This window comes from Nuphar pumila, chromosome 4 (assembly GCF_984573655.1).
Source record: "Nuphar pumila chromosome 4, dmNupPumi1.hap1.1, whole genome shotgun sequence".
Classification (NCBI taxonomy): domain Eukaryota; kingdom Viridiplantae; phylum Streptophyta; class Magnoliopsida; order Nymphaeales; family Nymphaeaceae; genus Nuphar; species Nuphar pumila.
The window spans coordinates 95,746,955-95,768,276 of record NC_143252.1 but is presented as its reverse complement, the minus strand read 5'-3'; the positions used below and the strand labels follow the sequence as shown (position 1 = coordinate 95,768,276).

Sequence of the window (21,322 nt, the reverse complement as noted above, 5' to 3'; positions counted from 1 at the left end):
AGAGAGAGAGAGCTGTTTAGAAAAGGAGAACTCGTTAATCTAATATTAGGGCTACTCTCTATGTTAAATAGAGAGATGCCAAAAAGGAGAAATTACATATAAGTCCTTCATTAACTTAAAATTTCAAATAACCTCTAATCTAAGAAAACTTAAACTTGAAACCTCTTACTCTCAACATAAAGTAAAGTATAAGCCGGACGATACTATTGAGCGCTATAAGGTTAGACTAGTCGCCAAGGGATTCACTCAGGAGTAAGGACAATATTATGATGAAACTTTTAGTTCGGTTGTGAAAATGGGTACTATTCGAATCATACTATCATTGGCTATTGCGCATCAGTGGATTATCAGTCAAAATACATTCCTACATGGAACTCTAAAGGAGGAAGTGTACATGGAGCAACCCATTGGGTATGCAGAAGGAAACTCCAAAGAATATGTGTGTAGATTAAATAGAGCTATATATGGTCTGAAGCAAGCCTATCGATCTTGGTTTAGCAGTTTTTCTCTTGAAATAGAGAAATATGGTTTTAGTCGATCTCTTCTTGATCAGTCTCTTTTCATATTCAAATGTAAAGACACAGTTACATTGTTACTGATATATGTAGACAACATTATCATTACAGGTAACTCTAATGAGTATATTGAACAGGTTAAAGAACTCTGTGAACACCCCAAATTTTTTAAAATTTTGTAAAAATAACCCTTTTGCCCCTAACCCCGTTTTCTGAGAAAATCAAGTCATTTCTTTAGATTCTCTGAATTAAAATCCATATTGGTATATTCAAAATTAATTCTGGATCCGAATCCAATACTTTAAATCCATATTTTCTCAAAATCCGGATCCAAACCCATTCATGAAGAAATTTTCTCAAAATGGCTTTTAAAAATTCTCAGAAAAATTCCCTTTTGTAAATATTTTTGCAAAAACACAAAAAAAAAATTAGTTTTAATCTTTGTTTTCTCACCAACCTTAGGATTTTATTCTAAAAATACAAAAAAAATTGAGAAAACACAAAAACCAAAAAAATTGGAAAAACTACGAGGAAAAGCAAATGATTTTTAGGTCTTTTTGAAAATTAATTTTGGTAAAGACCTCAGAATCCCTTTCTTTTGTAAAAATTTGAAAACCGAAGGGGGTCTTTTGCAAAACTCTTTTTTTAAGGTTTTCTTCGTAAGGAAAAAAAAAAAAAGGGGGAATCGCCCCTCGTTCTCTCTTCACTCTCGCCTCTCTCACCATGGCGCACCTTCCAAATCCTCCATTCCCCCTAAACCCTTCAATCATCTCACCTCAGCCGTCGATCCATAACCTCCACCCTTCCAGACCCTTCTCCTCCATCTTTAAAAGGAACCGCACATGGAAACCCAAGATCATCCGTCATCACCCTCGCACCCCTCCTGCACGCACCTGACCTTCTTCCTTCCCAATCAAACCCTAGCCACGAAGGCTCTACAGCTGACCGTCCTCTTCCAAGTCAAGAAAACCAAATACCCCATTGTCGGCCTTCCTTCTAGCGCATCCACCTCCTTTCTAGACAACTATCGGGTGTTCTTCTAGAGGATCGACCACCATTGTGAGAAGGAGGCTAACTTCCTTCTCCGGCAGCCAACGAAGAGATTTTCAGCCGATTGAATCAAGAAGAAGTTTTCATCCTTCCAAAAATCCCTGTAAATAAAAGTTTATTCACTTGGGATTTTGCTGGTTTTCGAATCCCCCTTTCATCCAGAACCTCTGCAGTCACAGGTAAGTAAGTGCTTCTCCTTCTCTATGATTTTCCCGCGAGATTCCTCTCTTTATTGCGTTTTCTCATATTGGTCAGATCTTACTTCTTGATCTCCCCTTTTCTTTTTTTTTTCTTTTCTTCTTTTTCTTTTTCTTTTCTTCATGTATACATTTTCTTTTTGGGTTTTGCTTTATCTCATTTTATGCAATCTGGGTGGTATCGAGTTGCTTATGCAAACATCGACCCACTCTGCGCAATATCAATCGGAATGATATCCATTCCAACACATTTCCTTCTGTTTATATTTTTTTACTGTATAGTTGATTCCATTTCGGATTTTCTTTTGTTTAAACCCCCCTTTTGTAAATTTTCCGTTTACCTCTGAATCTGCAGATTCGGCACTTAATCTTCCAGTTTTAGTGATATTTTCAGTTTTATATTCTCTCTTTTAAATCCATGCCTATCCCTTTTTGTGTTATATATACTATCTGCCGTTTGTAAATCTGTTTGTCATATGGTTCAACATATCCAAGAATCCGAGTTCTCTTGGCTTCATTGGATAATGAGGGAGATTCGAAGTTTCACTCGGCAAAAAAAAAATCATCACAGGACCATATCCTATTCTCTTTTGTTCAGATTAATTGATTTCCTGCATCTTTTTAATGTAAATTCACTATGTGCCTGAGTGGTAGGAGCCAGTCCACCGTTGGAAATTACGAAGATTCGATGCTAGATGGTAGACCTGCTGTTTAAGCTTAGTATATTAAAATTCGAAGAATTAATGTGCATATTTGACTCATTGTGGACCTTCATTTTCTCTTCTGTTTCACTGGTTGTGAAGCTTTTATCGGCTACGAGCTTTTGCCAGCTATGATTGTAAAAGATTTTGTTTATCTTATTACAAAGCGAGATCCAGGCAATTTGGCATGATCCACGATTGTGATTTCCATGTCAAACAAATGGGTCCCAACTCACCTATGATTCGCCACGTCAAGGTAAGTAATGGCCCTGATGTATAAGAGGCATGTAATTTCAAAAATCTGCGTGCTAGATTTGCAGCACAGGAGCACAGACGCATCCCCTGCATTCTCCATCTTCAGAAGATCAGGTTTCCTGGATATTCTAGTGGTCTCTGTGAGTCAAGCAGAGGATTTAAAAGTCAGCATAAATGCATGCAAACTGTTGTATGGGCCTTAGTAGCAAGCTGCGTGATATGAGAACAATGTTGGAAGATTGGGGAATATGACCCCAGTCATCATCATGAAGGATTCCTCAAAATGACAGTTCACATTCAGCACAGGGATCGGTCAGCTCAGCTATCATGTTGCATGCGAAAACACCGATGAACTGGTATAATTGTGTAGTTTGCATTCAGCGCTGGAAGGTAAGTTGCATCTTCCCTTATTACTGGAGCAATGGTCCAAAATTTAGAGACTGAAGAAAGATGTACTATTTACAAGATGATGCTCAAAAGAGTTATAATGTGTGTTGTTGTTAATGGGAATCTACATCCACTTACCTCCCCTAGTTCTTGCCAATCCATTATCGTTATTGATAAAACATATATATGTGGCCTCACGCCTATTTTCAGTGTTGGTGTCATTCACTTTATGTGCTGTAGTTATATTGTGCATGCTAGCGTATCCCTCAAATTGTTGTTTGTAATATTGAAACCATTTCCCCACTGATGAAGGAGCTGGAATCCTCAGTAGGACTGGCTCAGAATGATGTGTATTAAAGGAACGGTTGATTCTGGAAATGGGCAAGCTGTGCACAATTTATCACTGTAGGATTGGCTCATACCAATCAAACCAGATTGGATATCTTCAGTAAGTTGTTGGCTACTCACTCTACTAACCTTCGTGAATTTTGAACAGGCGTTAATCAGTGTTGACTGTACAGTGTTTTAAGGCCCTGTGAACAGATCTGACTCTTGTTTCATGTGACTTATTTTGGGTCATTTTGGGTTTAACGTTTGTATAGCATGGATGAATCGCTGACTCGATTCATTCCAATTGCTTGGGGCTCCTGGTTGTTTCGCTTCAACTAACACATGAAAGAGATCTGCTGGTTTGGGGACCCTGGAGATGTATGACATGGTCATGACACAACCATTTGTGTTGGAATCCTGTATAACATGGAACTTTTTTTTTCTCTCTTTCTTTTCCCCTTTACTTCTGCTGGAGATTATTGAAATATGGTGCGAAGCCAACTCACAACACGATGTTTGGTCATTTACAGAGGGTCTGTTTGCTAATTAGTCCTGCGATGCTGGATGCCATTTGTTTTCAAGTAGATTCGTGGTGTTAATATCATATCTGTAGTCATAGCTGTATCCACCCAACCCAGCCTGGGCAATGGAGGTTCATAACCTACATCATACATCGCCACTGCCCGGTGCCTACAGCCTCTCTGTAGCATTTATATTTTGTCATGCTCGTTGGGAATTGCATATCTGTATATCTCATGCTTCTTTTGCAGTCTCATTTGCATAATACTTCCCTCTCTGCTGAAGTTATGTCTTTATATTTAAAATAAAGCTGCAACAAAATCATTTGTTGGCTTCATGATGTATTGACGGACATTTGCATGTATTTTAAGGAAGAGCTTCTGATTCGGAAGTTGATATTGAAAACATGGAAGGCAAAAAGAAAATTTGGTCAAGTGGTTTGAAAAAGGCTAAATAGGAAATTAGTTCGTCTCTGAGAAATCCAAACAGAGGTAAGACTATGATTAAATGATCATTTGGGGCAAACATACATGTATATTCTCATATGTGTTTGGATACATACCTTTTTCACATGTATATTGGATTTTGATATAGCATCCTCCGTTTCCCCATGTATTTTCTTTTGCATTTTGCCCTGTACTAACTCTGTTTTGCAGGAAAGACATGAATTGTGGAATTTCCCTTTTTCAACAATTTGAACTTCAATGCAATTTCAAGTTTGATATTAATGAGAAATTTCTTCTCTCAGCCTTAGAATATAAAGAATGAGCATTGTAAATATCATGAATTGTTTGTTTTCATGCATTTTTGACCTTTATTTCTCAAATTCCCACAATGGTGAAACACGAATGACACGTGCACCATTTCGTAAGAGGTAAATTAATTCTAAGTTGATAATCCACATCAATGGCCATAGTCAGGGTGTGGACAAAACTTAACATTTTTATCTTTTACGAAATAACATTGGATCCACACTGGATCCATTTTCAAAATTCATCATATTTTCCTTAAATATTTTCTTCTTTTATCAGAATTTAACTTAAAATTAACTCAAAATATATACCAATGGCCATAGTCAGGGTATATTGAGGGTTAATTTCATTTTAAATTCTATAAAAGCATCAAAAAAGTATTTTATCCTTCATTTGAATTTAGATATGACTATTATATAATACATTCAATGACCATAGTCAGGAGTGTATTATATCATTAATCTTATTTAAATTCATTTGAAGAATGAAATATGATTTTCAAATCCAATTTCAAACTTATTCAAATTCATTCATCATTTAGGGTAGAATTGTACCATATTTTCAAAATTCCTTTTCCAAAAACCCAAGTGATTATGAATATCCCTTCTTTAAAATTCTATTTCTATTTCCAGATCTACCTCAAATTCAAAGTCCAATTTAACTTTGAAATTTATTTGTATATTCAAGATTCAATTTCTAAAATTCACTTTTCCAAATTCAATTCAAACTTAGAAATTCTTGATTCATCCTTTAAAATTCCATATTCAAACTTCGAATTCAAAGTCCAATTTGACTTTGAAATTCATATTCAAAATCAAATCCATTCTAGGATCCAGAACCCAATTCACCTTGGATCTCAGATTACAGATCCAAATTCCATTCTAGGATCCAGAACCCAATCCTACATTGGATCTCAGACTTCAGATCCAATTCCATTCTAGGATCCAGAACCCAATCCTACATTGGATCTCAGACTTCAGATCCAATTCCATTCTAGGATCCAGAACTCAATCCTACATTGGATCTCAGACTTCAGATCTAATTCCATTCTAGGGTCCAGAACCCAATCCTACATTGGATCTCAGATTACAGATCCAAATTCCAATTCTAGGATCCAGAATCCAATTCTACTTTTGGATCTCAGACTTCAGATCCAAATCCCATTTTAGGATCCAGAACCCAGTTCCACTTTGGATCTCAGATTACAGATCCAAATTCCACTTAGGACTCAAGATCCAATTCTACTTTGGATCTCAGACTTCAGATCCAAATCTATTTTAAGATCCAGAATCCAACTTTACTTTGGATCTTAGACTTCAGATCCAAATTTCATCTTGGATTTCAAATCTTGAATCCAATTCCATTCAAAAATTCAGATCCAAATTTCATCTTGGATTTCAAATCTTGAATCCAATTCCATTCAAAATTTCAGATCCAAATTTCATCTTGATTCCAAATCTTAAAATCCAATTCCATTTTCATTTCAGATTTCAAATCCAATTTCTATTTTTTGGTTCTAAATCCAGAATTCGATTTTGAACTTTATTTAGGATTCAAACTTTGGGTTCAAAATTCCATCTTGAATTCCAAATCAATCCCATTTCTCAATTCTTTTAGATTTCCCACATTTCCTTCTAATTTCAAATTTCAAAATTAGAATTCAATTCCGTTCCAAATATTCATCCAGATTCAAACTTCTAAAAATTCAAAGTTCGTTTATGACTTTGAAAATTTCCTCTCTTCTCTTTTTATCTCAAAACTTCAAAATCATTTTCCAAAATCCAGATTTATTTTCTCGAGCTCTTAATTATTCTAAAAAAACTTAGAACTTTAATCTTAAGTTCTAAGTTAGAAAACATTTCTTCACTTTATCAGATTCACTTGGAAATTCTTCAAAACATTTTAAAAAAAGAGCATAGATCTTTGCATTTGCACAAGCATGATTCTTTGTGCATTTAGATTTAGAATAAATTCTTAGATAATTTCTTAGCAAAGCAAAAGGCATAAATTCGACCCTTGGTTCGATTACCCCTGGTAAAGGCGCCAGGAACGGTCGAACCTCGTACCGACGAGCAGATCCCGTCTCCCAGTTTTCCCGCAAATATTTAGAAAACGGAGGCGAGTTATTTCAAATATTTTCAAAAATTAAGGTCAAGTGAGACCCGCAAAAGAATTCCTCTTCTCTTCTCTCCCTTCTTTTCTCTTCTCTCTCCTTTTCTCTCTTTTATTTTTCTCCCTTTAAAAAAGAGAAAAATAGAGGTTAGAAAAGGAAAAAGAGAAGGAAGAGAGAGAATATTACGAGAGGAAAAATTTTGCGATGATCACAAACTCCTCACAGGTTCAAGATGAACCTTGGTAAGCTGTGATATTTTCTTGGAGTAGAAGTTGACAGAACTATTGAAGGCATGACACTTACCCAACATAAATATACTATTGATGTTCTAAGCAAGGCAGGTATGAAAGATTGTAAGCCTCTAAGCACGCCCAATGTACTTCATCATAAATTTAGTTCCCAAGATGGAGATTTGTATGAGGATCCTACAGGATATCGCAGGATAGTAGTGATGCTTCAATATCTCACATTTACTCGTCCTGATATTGTCTATTCAGTCAATCAGGTATCACAGTTCATGCATGAACCACGTATTGGACATATGAAAGCTCTTAACCGTATTCTCTGATATTTGAAGGGAACTATTGGGGATGGTCTTTTATACAAAATGAGTGTGAATGAATGTCACATGCATGAACTTCTTGTTTACACAGATACAGACTGGGCAAGAGATCCAGATGAGCGTAGGTCAGTCTCAGGATATTGTGTTTTTGTTGGTCTAAATCTTGTCTCGTGGAGCAGTAGGAAACAAAGGGCTATTGCCAGGTCAAGCACAGAAGCTGAATGTAGATCAATGGCAGCTGCTACAGCTGAAGTAACATGGATCAGACATATATTGACAGAAGTAGGAGAATCAATATCTAAATGTATTCTCTTATGTGATAATCAAAGTGCCATCAACGTGTCATTAAATCCTATCTATCACAGTCGTGCCAAGCATATTGAAATTGATCAACATTTTGCAAGACAGAAAGGCGAAGAGAAGGAAATTGAGCCAGAATTTGTTCGGACTACTGATCAAGTTGTTGACTTGTTTACCAAAGGGCTTATTAAAGACAAATTCTGGATGTTGAAAGGCAAGTTGTTCATGGTTCAAAACCATGTACAACTTGAGGGAGGATGAAAAAAAGTCATCATTCACGATCTGGGTTATCCAAACCCAATTCGTGTTTATCTAATTACAGATTTCAGCACATGTTCATTAATAGCATTAATGGCATATTGTAATTTACCTTTGTTGTATGATGGGTATTTTCGTACCCTAGTAATTGTAACAATGTATATTTAATGGGAAGCCTAATACCACAACCTCTGATTGAGGATTCTGCAGCCCTTACTTGTTTTCCCTTGAACCTGTGCTGAGTCTTGTGTATGGCATGGAGGAATCCATGATTTCTAACAAGCAGTTCATGAAAAGAACTAGGAAACTGGTTCTAGCTTTTGAAATTGATTGGTTTTCAACAAGTTATATTGTACAACCATTTTCTGATCAGGATATATTTATTGTATATATTCACACATATAAATACATGCAGCCACAGCTGTTTTTTTTTGTATTTGGAGGGATTAATGGGTTGCATTTGGTCGAGCCTATTATGAAGCTACTAAGACAAAACCATGCCACTCAGGTGGGAGTTGTTGCCCTAACCTCAGCTACGATTAGAGAAAATAAAAATTAAATTATGAGTTCCAAACAGGTCTTAGATAATCCATGAGACATCAACAAGTGAAATGTGAATTTGTAGTTAGTTTGCGAACATTTATGAAAGAAGCCTTCATGCTTAGATGAATGCTAGTTAAGAGTTTGAATTTGTCATAATACGAACAACAGCTCACACTGTATCCATGTCAAAACAATTTCCAGTGACTGCAACACTAGCCAACAAAGGGCACTCCACAATCACTGGAACCAGTGCGAGCTATTTTCATGTTATGGCAAATTCAAACTATTCAACCAGGGTTAATTTATTATGGCATTCATCTAAGTGTGAAGACGTCTCTCATAACTGTTTGCAGATGAATTTTAAATTCACATTTCACTTGTTGATTTCTCATTGATTACTCAGATTTTGTACGGAACTAATAATTTAATGTTGGTCTCTGTGTTTGGTCTCTGTTAGTTGACATGCTTCATGGTGATTTTATTAGCAATCTCTTGAATTCAAATTGGTTCTTGATCTATTTTCGCATTTGTTTGTCAGGTGCACAGCTGATTGTGGTTGGATCACTGGACACAGCTATGTTACATACGGACCTTTGCTAAATGGGGCTACTGTAGTTATATATGAAGGGGTAACAGATTCAAACATTCCATTTGCATGACATGAATTTCTGTGGGTTATTTACTGCATCAAAATTAAATTACATTCATTGTAAAGTTAGCAAAATTCTGTATTCTTTGTAGCTGATGCATTAGCTCAAACTTAAGGCTGTTTTTTCTTAGATGCTAGTGAGGATCAGTTGCTTATAGTGTATAGAGTTTCACATGAGCCGAGCTCGACCTGTGCCTGGGCTGGTTGATTTTGGCTCCCTTAGAAAAAAGAGCACTCAGGCTTGAGCTTGAGCAGAGGTTGAACCTGTCACGAATTGAACCCGACATTCCAAATCATAATCCAAATGCCAAATCAAAATTACATTTAAATACTAACAAGATACAAACTAATACAAGTTTTGTAAATAAATGATTCCATTCATAATGAACAATAAAATACATAAAAACTGTAATGAAATAGCAGAAAATACAAAAAAGAAGTTACTAAGGGCTTTACAAGATTACCACAAAAGTGCATAAACAGAGACCAATGCCATTAAGGGCTTACAAGATCGCAACACAATGTGCACAAGCAAAAATCCATTATAGGACAAAACAATGTAATGAAATGGTGGTCTTCCACAAAAGCACTTGAATCCACCAAAAGAATGTCTAGAAAGACACTTCAAGCAAAACCCATAAAAGGGTATAAAAGGCAAAACACAATAATAAAATAAATAAATCTTTATTAATAACAAAAATGCTTAAGAAGCATTTGGTAGTTTACATGAGAGGGGTTCACCCCTATTTATACAAGAGGAGAAGAATGGATCTCCCAAAAAGAACTCTGGTCCAACGGCTCTTATTCTAGCCATTGGACTAGAGTCCCAATGGTTAGATTCTAGTCAAGTTCTAACTAGAACTTGACTAGATAAAAGTATCTAGTTCAACGTGAACTAGATGTAAAAATAAAGAGAAAATAAAGAATAGGAAAAATATATATAATAATAATATAATATTATTATTATATGTATGTTACATTTGTTGCATTTTAACACTCCCCCTTAAACTTACGGTACAGTGAGCGAAAGTTTGTCTAAGAGGAAGTAAAATTTGGGAGCAGCGAGAGACTTGGTGAAGAAGTCTGCTAATTGATACTCTGATGTAACATACGACAAATCAATAGTTCCCTGCAAAAATTTTTCTATGACATAGTGACACTCTATCTCAATATGTTTGGTGCGCTCATGAAACGTCCAGTTGCTTGCAATGTAGATTGCACTCTTGTTGTCACAACACATTCTTGAGGCGTGTATTGCTTCAGCTCCCATGTCGGTTAGCAGTCGCCTGAGCCAAACAACTTCCATTGTAGTGGTCGCTATGACTCTATATTCGGCTTCCGTGGAGGAAAGAGAGACCTTCTGCTGCTTTTTGCACCTCCACGAAATTAAGGACTCACCTAAGAAAATACAAAAACCAGTGGTTGAGTGCCTATTGTTAGGATCACCTTCCCGATCAACATCAATATAGGCAATTAAATCTAATGCTGATGATGCAGACAAGAAGATGCCTCGTGAGAGATAGGTCTTTAAGTATCTAATAATACGCAAAATTGCTCTTATGTGTACAAAAGTAGGAGCATGCTGAAATTGACTAGCTGTGTGTACAACGTGTGATATATCTAGCGTGTGCTATATCTGGCCTAGTAATGGAAGTTGTTTGTAAGGAGTAGGATCATCAAAAAGCTCTTCATCATCAATTTTCATTTTAACATTAACAACTTCTTGAGTGTCTACTTTCTTATCATGTGTAATGTCAGACCTGAAAACAATATCAAAGGCAAATTTAGATTGAGATATCAAATACCCACGAGGGGAATAAGCAACTTCAATTCTTAAAAAATATATTAAGAAACCTAAGTCAGTCATATCAAAGTGAGTTTTAAGAAGGGTTTTGATATTTGCAACTCCCTGTTTATCGCCTCCGGTGATGATCATGTCATCCACATAGAGGAGAATAATAATAATCTCTGCATCAGAATTCTTAACAAACAAAGCAGAACCAATATGGTGGGGGTTCCATGTACACTTCTTCAACTAGGTTTTCATTCAGAAATGCATTTTTGACATCCATCTGATATATAGACCATTTTCTAATGAAAGCCAAGGCAATTAAGGTTCTAACAGTGGTCATACGAGCTATTGGGTCAAAGGCTTTTTTATAATCGATGCCGTATTCTTGGGCATAGCCTTTGGCCACTAATCGGGCTTTATATCTCTCAAGAGTTCCATCAATCTTGGTTTTAACTTTGTAAACCCATCGACAACCTATAGGTTTCTTACCTAGAGGGAAATATTCAATAGTCCAAGTAGAAGCCTTTTCAAGTGCATCTAACTTAGTTTTCATGGCTTCTACCCATTCTGCATGATTTTTGGCTTGAGAGTACAATGATAGTTCTTCATATGAGTGTATTAATGCAATAACTTCCCTATATGCGGGTGAGAAGGACTCATATGACACAAATTTTTCAGGAGGCCTCGAGACTCGGGATGACCTTCTGGTTCATACTTCAGAATATTTTTCAAGTGCACATGGAAGATTCGACTCACTTCGTCTTGAATATTGTAATCTAATATCCTTATGGATTTGCTCTTCATTGTCTTCATTGTTTTCAATATCAATAATACTTTGATCATTGTCAAAGTCACATTCAAGATTAGGTTTTGATGTTAGATCTATCAGAAAGGAGTATTCAGTGACTTCCTTAGGTTTTTCAAAATTAAGGAAGCTCTCTTTTTCTAGAAAAACGACATTTCTTGATACATACAATTTGTCATTTTTAAAATCAAAACACCTATAGCCTTTTTAATTATCAGCATATCCTAAAAAGTTATAGGGAATCGCACGGGGAGAAAGTTTGCCATTTTTTTCAGTGAAAACAAAGCACTTGCATCCAAACACTCTCAATCTAGAGTAGTCTGGAGAAATATTCACAAGTTTTTCAGTAAGAGTTATATTTTTCCAAGAAAAAGATGACATTCGATTAATTAGATAGGTAGCAGTTAGGGAAACTTTTGCCCAAAAATCCTTTGGAACTTGGTTTGCTATCAATAATGTCCTAGTTGTTTTCATGATGTATCGATGTTTACGTTCAGCTAGGCTATTTTGTTGTGGAGTATATGGACACGACCTTTGGTGTGTAATGCCATGTAAATTGAGATAATCCTTGAATTCTTTGGACATAAATTCTCCCCCCTGAATCTGTGCGAAAAATGAAAATATCATTTTGAAACTTGTTCTTAACCATGTTATGAAATGTTTGAAAGTATGAAAAAACTTCGGATTTATGTTTAAGAAAATAAATCCAAGTGTGTCTAGAAAAATCATAGACAAAGATGACATAATATGCAAATCCTTTTTTTGAAATAATTGGTGCATGACTCCAAACATTCGAATGTACTAGTTCAAGTGGTCTAGAACAAATAAAGGTTCTATCATGAAATGATAACTTTTTCATTTTGCCAAGAATACAATCTTTATAAGTGAAATTCTCAGAATTACAAAATTTTCCTAAACTTGGAAAATGTTAGATTTTGACCATATGAGGATGACCAAGTCTTTTGTGCCACAAATCCAACTCTATTTTCTTAACATTATAACAAAAAGCATTCTTAGGCAATTCCAAAAAAATCATGTAATAGAGTCCTCCTTCTCTATGGCCTTCTCCAATCAGCTTTTCTGACTGACGATCCTATACCCAACAACCATGAGAAGAAAATGAGATATTACATCCATAATCAAATATTTGAGAAAAAAATAAGAGATTTAAATTTAGCTTAGGAATAAATCTGACTTCTATAATGAAAAATTCTTAGTTTTATGGATTCTTTCAAAATTTTCTATTCATTTTATTTCAAGATAGGTTCCGTCAGCTATAAAAAGTTTTGATGATTTGTTTTTAAAATATTTGGATAAACTAGTGTCATTTGGAGTCATATGGAAGGAAGAACCAAAGTCGAGAAACCAAGGAAAGTTACCTGGATCGAAAAATGATGAAATCGCTGCGGCTTCTGACGAGGAGGAAGCTCCTTTGATAAGAAGTTGGAGAATCTCCATTAATTGAGCCATGAAAACCGGTGCATCTTGATGTTTGAGTTCCGATCCAGTACTTGCAACTCTCTTTTCTCTAAGCTCTTTTATTTTAAGACACTACGACTTATAGCCCCTTGGTTCATGACAATGGTGGCAAATGACTTTTTTTTTGTTGTCAAAGTCACCATTCTGTCTGTTGAAATGAGGAGGCATGTAAGAGCATACATGATTACCCGGTCTAGATATAACTAGAACAGAATCATCTTCGGGTTTTGGAGTATTCTTTCTAATTTTGTTTTCCTCTATAGTTAGTTCCTCTATAGTATCAAGGATAGAAGGAATGTTTTCTCGATGAAGAAGAGCTGATTTAGTTGACTCGAATTCCGGTCTTAAACCGTTTTCAAATTGGTAAAAATGCTCCATATCAAGTTGCTTTTGACGGAACTCAATATCTTTAGGACAATGCCATTTTGGCTCTAAAAAAGCCAATTCTTCCCAAAGTTCGGACAACTCATTATAATACTCTCAAATGATTTTATCTTTTTGAGTCATTATCCGAACTTTGTCTTGTAAGTTGCACACATGTGCAATATCTTTAAGGAAATACATATTTTTAAGGTATTTTCAAGCCTTATCGGCGTACTCAAACTTAGCAAGGCTAGAGCATTTTTTAATGTATACGCTATTAATTAGATATGACATAATTTTTGCATACCCTATCCTCCACTCTTTCCATTTCTTTTCATAGGTGGCTAACGCCTTGTTCTTCTCTTCTTTCGTTAGAGGAACTTATTTACCGCCCTCAATTTTGGTGAGAGATAGTTTATGTTCCGAATCGGAACCATCCACTATACCCCCATAAACCTTTTTCCCAAATGTGGTGCTTCATAATCGAAGCCCACATCACATAATTGGTATCGTTTAACTTCATGGGTATGATGATGATCTTATCATTGTCATCTATCTTTTACAAGGGTGAGAAAGAAATAATTGAGAAAAAAAAAGAAAGATAGAGGATAAAAGAATATGACAGAGGATGAAAAAAATACAAATTGTAGCAAAATTTCCTTTAATAGCCTCTTTTCTTCAAACGAATCTTTGTGAGCCAAGAACAAGGTGATGAAACACCTATTTTCAAGGAAGGCATGGAAAACAAGGCAAAAGCTCTTCAAAATCTCCACGACTTTGATACCATGTAATGAAATGGTGGTCTTCCACAAAAGCACTTGAATCCACCAAAAGAATGTCTAGAAAGACACTTCAAGTAAACCCATAAAAAGATATAAAAGGAAAAACACAGTAATGAAATAAATAAATCTTTATTAATAACGAAAATGCTTAAGAAGCATTTGGTAGTTTACATGAGAGGGGTTCACCCCTATTTATACAAGAGGAGAAGAATGGGGAGAGCTCGTTTTGAGCTCTCCTAAAAGGAGTCGTTCGACTTGTTAAAATGTATCTCATATATATATATATATATATATATATATATAGAGAGAGAGAGAGAGAGAGAGAGAGAGAGAGAGAGAGAGAGAGAGAGAGAGAGAGAGAGAGAGAGAGAGAGAGAGAGAGAGAGAGAGATGTTTCATATATATGTATATAAATATATATATTTTTTCTTTTGTAAATACCCACTAGGGGTAAAATGGTTATTTCCCTCTTTCACACATTTGAAATGTGCATTTCTTTTTTCTTTTTATTTTCCTCTTTTTTTTTGTACTTTTAGGATTGGAGGGGTCCACCATATAGGCGTTGGAGTCACAAATGTGGCCATTGGAGGGGCTCCAACGACTATATTGAGCCCCTCCCTTGGGTCTCCTTTTGCTTATAAATAATGGGGCATTCTCCCTTGTAAAATTATCCTTTTTATAAGAGGTTCTCTCATTTCATCAATAAAGAGATTCATTATTTTTTCATGCCTTTGTGTATGTATGCTCCTTTGTGAGTGTTCATTTTGCCTTTGTGCACATATTGATCCATTGTGAATCTAGTGCCTTTGTGCTCGTAGCAATAGTGTTGAGAATATTTTTACATGGTATCAGAGCTTGGTCTCTAGAAGGAAAGCTAAGGTATTGTGTAATCTCGGTGGTCACCTCGAAGAATGTGCCATTTTCTCCTTTCATTCTTTTGACTCAAGGGGCTCTTGTGAATCACTCCTCGGATAACGTAATAAATCTAGTTGGCTCAAAAGAAGACCCATTGTGGTAAGTTTTCAATTCGTGTGAACTCTTTTCTTTCTCGTAAAGGCAATTCCATGGGGGAAAAAGATTCTCACTTTTCTCTCAGATTTAAACTCAATGGGTCCAAATATCATGGTTGGGCCAGGAATATGGAAGCCCATATTAAAGGGAAAGGCCTTTGGAGCTATGTCAAGGGCACTATCTCCGAACCTGAACCTAAAATCACTACTATTGAAAAAGGTGAAATTAAGGTTCTTGATGGGGAAGAAAGAGAAAAGGTTTTTGAAGAGTATAACAAGAAGCATGAGGAATGGGAAATGATGATTTATAAAATCCTTTCATAGATTTGTTCTTCGGTTGAGACTCGGATGAATACAAACATTTTGAAGTTTAAGAAGGCATCTCAAGCATGAGAATACCTTGAGAGGATGTACACTTCAAGGGATTTGTCCCACAATTATTATCTTCAAAAAAGGGCTTTGACCCTTCAACAAGACGAGTTGACTATAAGAGAATCTTTTACCGAATTATCCTCTATTTGGGATGAGCATGTTATGCTTGAACCAAAATGGAGTGAAGAAGCCATTGAGTTTCGACACAAGCAACTAAAAGATCCGTTTTTTAATTTTTTGAATGGGCTTAGACTCGAATTTAAACAAATTCGATCCTCTCTTCTATCTTCCTTCACTTCTCTACCACTTGAAGATGTTCTTACTAAGTTAAGTGGAGAAGAAACTCGTATGAGAATGAGTAAAACCATTCCAAGTGTTCTTGCTACTTCTTCAAACAAAGATGAAGATGAAGATGAAGGTGCCTATGCCGTTTCTAGACCGAGGAACAATTTGAAAACATACAAACCTCTACATTTTAAAAATCAAAATCAAGGAGCAAGAGAAAATGATGGTCAAAACGGACGGTACCAAGGAAAAGATTACAATAAAATTATGTCACTTTTGTAAAGAACCAGGACACATTAAACCAGTGTGCCTAAAATGGTAGCCATGTCCACAACATTTCGACCACATAAAGAGGAGGGTCCATCTACTTCTACTAATGGAGCTGTCCCTAAGCCAAATTATGGAGGCTCTTCAAACTCTTGTAACAGGATCTATTTCTGGGGCCGTCATGTCAACCTTCTCTTCTCCCGGTAAGACTTGTTGGCTTTTAGATTCGGGTGCCCCCTTTCATATGACTCTAAATATTTTTTTGCTTTTCGAATATATAAAAAATTCATTCCCTTCTTTTGTTTCAACTGCGAATGGAGCTTCTCTTAAAATCAAAGGTATTGAAAATTTTGAAAAACAAGGCTTTTCTATTCCCAAAATTAGATTCATACCAAAATTGAATTTAAATTTGCTTTCGGTCTCTAAACTCTCAGACCATGGATATTATATTAATTTCTCATCTAATAAATGTTGGATACAGGATCGCCAGTCCGGGAAGTTGATATGGGAAGGCTCTAGGAAGGGAGAATTATACTATTAGGAATTTCTTCAAATTCCAAAGAATTCTTTTTGTAATGTTGCCCAACATAAAGATATAAATATTTGGCACAAGAGACTTGGATATTCCAATGTTATCAAGCTTTCTTATTTGCATTTTGTTAATGATTTTTGTAAAAATGACTTCACTTGTAATGATTATATTGTTGGAAAAATGAGAAGCTTACCTTTTGAACAAAGATCTATGTTTTCAACAAAACCATTTGAACTTGTTCATTCGGATGTATGGGAACCAACACCCATTATATCAAAAGGAGGGTTTGCATATTATGTTATCTTATTGATGATTACTATAGATATTGTTGGATTTACTTTCTTAAACATAAGTATGAGTTTTTTTCGTCATTTAAGGCATATCACATGACAATTAAGAATCAATTCAATGAAAATTTAAAGATTCTTAGAAACAACTCCGGAGGTGAGTATCTCTCTAATGAATTCAAAAGTTATCTTGAAAATTATGGAATTGTTCATCAAAAATCTTGTCCTAAAAAAATGGTTTAGCCGAAAGAAAACATAGACACATTGTTGAAACTACTAGAACCTTATTTCTCAAAACATTCCAAAAAGATTTTGGGCCGAGGCGGCTTTTGCATCAGTTTATCTTATAAATCGTCTTCCGTACAAAAACTTCAATAAAAAATTTTCTTTTGTAATTTTATATAAAAAAAACCCCGATTACAATAGGTTGAGAATTTTTTGATGTAAATGTTTTGTCCTTACGGATAAAAACGACAAACTTTCACAAAAAACCATTCCTTGTGCTTTTTTTGGTTATTCCAAAACTCAAAAGGGTTTAGATGCTATGATATTAAAAATGATAAATTTGTTAGAAAGTGACTTTGAATATTTTAGGTTCGATAATGAACCCATACACATGCACATTAAGTGCGAATATACCCACTTAAGATAACAACACAAGCACATCAAGTGCTAATACATAAGCCCATAAAAGGGATAAATATGACTTAAAGTCATAAGTTGAATATTATTGAAGAAATAGGAAGAAGAGGGTAAAAACCCTATACAATGGAGCATAAGCTCCTCCAAGGAGTGAAGGATTTACAAGGGGAAAGCCCCTATTTATAATACAAGCAAGGAGCCACTTAGGGGGCTCCCAAAGGAGTCGTTGGGAGCCCCCAACGACTCTTTGAGGAGCCTCCCTAGGTGGCGCAAACCACTAAAAAAGAGAAAAAGAAAAAAGAAAAAAGAAAAAAGAAAAAAGAAAAATAAAAGTAAAAATTACAAACATATTCCAAATGAAATATGCGTAAAACTGTGAAATGACTAAACTACCCCTATGCCTATAAATAGAAAAATATATATTTTATATATATAATTAGGATAATACATATGCATATATACCATATATGAATATGTATTATCCTTTATATATATAAAATATATATAAGATTACATAAGTTGAATGATACATTTTAACACCCCCCTCAAACTTTGCGTGGGGGAACGAAAAGATTGAAGAAAGCAGGAGGAAGACTCTCAAGGCTTCAAGTGCCTTCCGTACGAATGCCATTGCAAATGTCTTCCTCCAACGTCTTTAACGATGAGCACCTTCCATGATCTATCCAAGGTACTTCTTTTCCTCTTATCTTCAAGATCCTGTGGAACAACAACAAAGAAACAAGTAAAACATATCTTTGCACTTTACTCAATTGGAACATTTTTAACAAGCTTAATTGAAACCATATCGGATGACACATCCGCAAAACAATGGTATAAAAATATAACTTATGCATGCATAGAAATTTGAAGCACATGATAGGATAATTATTTTAGCATGAAAAGTAAATTTAGAAAACCAAAGTTTCAAAATCATACATCATGTTAAAGAGTGAGCGGAAGCAAATTATACGGAAATGAATTGCAAGAATGCATAATGCATTCATAAGGTCCAACATTGGACAAACATAACCCCATAATGGGGAATAACAAAATGGTCCACTAAGGGACACCACAATAAGCCTACGAAGAGGCATAAGCTATATATGCTTTATTGAATGAGGGCCTAAAAGGTCATAATAAGCATATGCATGTACTATCATGAAATGAATTAATCACTTAAAGAAAATCATTAATGAACATGCTCCAAACATACTTTAGTCAAAATGAACACGGATGCAAATGTTCAAAAGCATGATGAATATGAACTTCAAGGGGCTTTAACACGCATAGATCAACAATAAAGTTTCACATCTTTAACAAGCATGATGAATATGAAACTCTATTGTTGATCTATGTCAAACAAATGTCATATATAAGAAGCATGATTTGACTAAATATATTAAAGCATCCACCCAAGATTCAAAAATGAATATCATTTGAGACAAAAGACTCATTTTGCATATCAAATACAAACTATGCCGAAAAACTGTAAGCACTTAATATATAGATTAAATGCCAAAAAATCAACTTGATTTTAAAATATTCTTATCAAAAATATGATTCACTTGAATATCTTAAAACACAAGTCATGAATGAAATTTTGCAAATTTCAACAATAGTTCATCCATTACAAACAACTACCTCATTAGTCCTCAAAAACCCATAAATCAAGTGTATAAGCTACTAGATCAAGAATATAAATATAATGCCATTAAAGGCCAAAGACACACACAAAGGTATGCAAAAGAACCTCTTGTCTACATATAATAATACTTGAAATGAGTGCATCTACGACAAGAACAAGAGAATACACGTCAACATGGACCAAAAGCATATCTTGTCTACGTAAAAATACACTCAAAACCAAGTATGTTCAGCTACTAGAACAAGAGTAACAAACCAACCATGGGCTAAAACACAATACATCTCTTGTCTACATAAGATGACACTTGAAATGAGTGAAATAAGCCAACCATGGGCATACATCTCAGCGACTAGAACAAGGACACAAATGCCAACATAGGCTAAAATCACACATCATGGTGTGAATCAACGTGCCTTGTCTACATATAATAACACTCAAGACAAGTGTGTTCAGCTACTAGACCAAGAGAGCAAAAGCCAACAAATGGCTATCAACACACAAAGATGTAATAAAATTCTTGTCTACATATGATGACACTTAGATAAGAGTTATAAAAGGAGAAGACTTTTGAGGTAATAAAACTTGTAATGACAAACATATATATAAATCAAACCTTGAATCAATAGAACAATATTCTTCAAAAAGAATACCCATAAAATTAACATTTTGGAATAAACTATGTAAAAGTATCTTCAACAAGATACAACAACCGATAGAACAATATTCTTGAAAATAAATGTGTGAACATACGCACACCAAGAACATATGGAACACTTGTGCACAAAAGCACGAAATCATAAATGTGCAAATGCACTCATAATTTTCATAAACAATAAAAGGTTGGGCAATAATCCCTAAAACCTTGATTTTAATATACCTTAAAACATTTTCAGGTTTCAAACATCATATATCCATCACATTTATATATAAATAAGAGCATCCATAAGATCAATGGCCAACATCAAATTAGTGACACACTCATATACCAAATCATTCTAGAGTCCCAAGGTGCCCATAACTCACCTCAACCACCATCTATAATATGGTAAGTGGACAATCTAAAATAACATAACAACGAGTGACACTCATAATTAGAGATCATATACCAAATCATTCTAGAGTCCCAAGGTGCCCATAACTCACCTCAACCACCATCTATAATATGGCAATTTGGACAATCTAAAATGACATAACACAAGGTGCCCTTAACTCACCTCAACAAACATCTCTAATATAAAAATAAGGCCAAAACAATGATGCATTAAAAAAACATGTGATGGACAAATATAAATGCCAAAAAAAAGCATTAAACACTTTAGGAATTATTTTTCAAAGAAAAGAGGACCGATTAAAAATTGAATCAAAGGTCCAATATAATCAATCACAATAATATGTTTTATAAAAATAATTTTGCATAAACATGAATTATTCTTAATCTTCAAAATAAGTCATTTATACAAAAAAGACTTATTATGCAACTAACACAATTATGAAATATTAAGCAACATCATGCGTAAGAACCGATTTGGAATAATCAAAAAGTAAAAAACAAGCCTCAACTATGATAGATATAAAGCGCAACTAAATGCATACCAAATGATAATAGATGCACTTTTATGCAATGCAAGATTTTTAAATGACAATAATCTTGAATGAGCAAATAACAAACTTAGGCCAATATAGGCATTCATAAAGATGGTGAAGTTTGAAAATCTTATGAAATCCACTATTGTAACTTAAAAAATGATGCTCACAACCAATCTCAAAAGATCCACAAAGGGTTACAAGTATTAATGAATCTTTGAAGGATATTATGCAAGGGAAAAGATACTCACAAACAATCTTCTCACAACAACCATGAAATCTTCATAAAAGAGCATATACTCACAAGAAGATTATAAGGACCAAAAGGCTCCTTAAAGAGAGCTCA

General features: G+C 34.8%; 1 protein-coding gene across 1 annotated transcript in view; it reads left to right on the top strand.

Annotated features, from left to right (window-relative positions):
* ACS (acetyl-CoA synthetase) overlaps nucleotides 1-21,322 on the top strand; it is a 56,501-nt gene that overhangs the window by 14,556 nt on the left and 20,623 nt on the right. Inside the window, exon 9 of the mRNA XM_090003098.1 lies at nucleotides 9,021-9,111. Within this exon, the coding sequence (XP_089859224.1) occupies nucleotides 9,021-9,111 (91 nt within the window). The remainder of the gene's footprint in view (nucleotides 1-9,020; nucleotides 9,112-21,322) is intronic.